The sequence below is a fragment of the Poecilia reticulata genome, linkage group LG12 (assembly GCF_000633615.1).
Source record: "Poecilia reticulata strain Guanapo linkage group LG12, Guppy_female_1.0+MT, whole genome shotgun sequence".
Taxonomy (NCBI): domain Eukaryota; kingdom Metazoa; phylum Chordata; class Actinopteri; order Cyprinodontiformes; family Poeciliidae; genus Poecilia; species Poecilia reticulata.
This window is the reverse complement of record NC_024342.1, coordinates 24,631,325-24,632,823: the sequence shown is the minus strand read 5'-3', so window position 1 is coordinate 24,632,823 and position 1,499 is coordinate 24,631,325. Positions and strand designations below refer to the sequence as shown.

Here is a 1,499-nt window from a genome sequence, read left to right as displayed (position 1 = left end):
ACTTTGGGAGGTGATTTTTTTTGCCAGCTTGTTAAGGCCATTAATGCCAACGAGGCCGGGTCCCAAAACAGACAGTGTGAAAAGCGACTTCAAACATAGACACGGCCACATGTCAGCAGCTAGCCTAGCCTCATTCGTTCACACGTTCCCGCATTGCAGATCACTGCATACTTCATCTTTTATATGAAAACGGGAACCCACYTATATACTCATGTTTAGATTTTTTATTTAAATCACTTCAAAACGCTTTTCACATGAATTACTAAAAACTGAAAAAGAACCAGATTTATGACTTGATRTAAACTTCTTATCTGATCTGATGTGTCCAGTTCACCATTTTCTCTCGTCTGTGATTTTCTTTCCAGGTGTCCGGTGCCTCTGTGGAGGAGACTCTGGTGGGAAATGTAATCCTCTCCATCCTTAAAGTAACGGCGACAAAGTCAGCATTATACACGTGTGTGGCCTCCAACAGACACAGCGGTGGAGCGAACAATGTGAAAAAAAGTGCCAGAGTCACTGTTACAGGTGATGTAGAGAAAATAGTTTTCATTGCCATCAAACTCCCATCAAATAAAAAAAAGAAGAAAAAAAGACTTATAGAGCTGTTTTTATTAGTTTGAAGTTTGAAGTGTTTTACTGATGAGTGGTTGTTGTGACCAGCTGCTTATTTGTGTTGTTGTAGCTGCCAGAWGGTCGTGCTTCATGTTGCTTCAGCTGTTTCTTGCTTTAAAACACACCCTGCTCACAGTCGTCCTCAAATGACAGTGACCACACCTGCATGCACACTCTGCTTCCACCTGGTTGTCCTTCAGTCCCCTCACAGAAAACCACGACTTGAAGAGAAAAGCACCATGGCTGCTTTTGGCTCTCCCAGACTGAAAGATACAAATCAACTTTGTCTTCTCCATTTGTCTTGTGTCTTTGTTCTCACTGTTCAACTCGGGTTCATTCAACTGGTGTCTTCTGGATACTGYCTCTTTCCTATAGACTGGAGGTAAGAAAGATGCCTTTTTTTCTTTTTTTATCTTTCAGTTTATGGTCTTTTCTTAACGTGTTGCATGTTTTTTGTATGTATTCTYGTATATGTGCCCTAGTACAGATGTTTAATAAGCTTTTTAAAAGACTTTATATGTTATTTTTGGACTTAACATAAAAAAAAAWACTTTTGGGTACAACMCAAAAGTATTGTACAARCYTTTCACTTTGTGCTGAACTTAAGCATGTCAACCCCACGTTTAGATGACTAAATGCATCGAGCTGCACCTGGGTGATTTGCTGATTTGCTRTTTTTGTTAATATGCAATTGAACAGATGCACCTAGTAAAGTGGCCAGTGTGTGTCCTAATTTAAGTCTGAGGGTTGAGGTGTAAGTCATAAAAAAAAAAGGGAAAAAAGGTTGATTTTGGTCCTGAGGAACAATGAGAACCCATTTTAAGTTCACCCGTGCAGCACAACTGATTTTTAAGACCATCTGGTGTTTTAAATAGTTCATGATGCCA

At 39.6% G+C, this 1,499-nt stretch overlaps 1 protein-coding gene across 1 annotated transcript in view; it reads left to right on the top strand.

The window, feature by feature from the left end:
* Positions 1–1,499, top strand: part of musk (muscle, skeletal, receptor tyrosine kinase) — a gene marked incomplete at its 3' end in the record, with an annotated part of 22,685 nt that overhangs the window by 7,738 nt on the left and 13,448 nt on the right. The window contains exon 7 of the mRNA XM_008424716.2: positions 366–575. Coding sequence (XP_008422938.1) covers positions 366–575 — 210 coding nt within the window. The remainder of the gene's footprint in view (positions 1–365; positions 576–1,499) is intronic.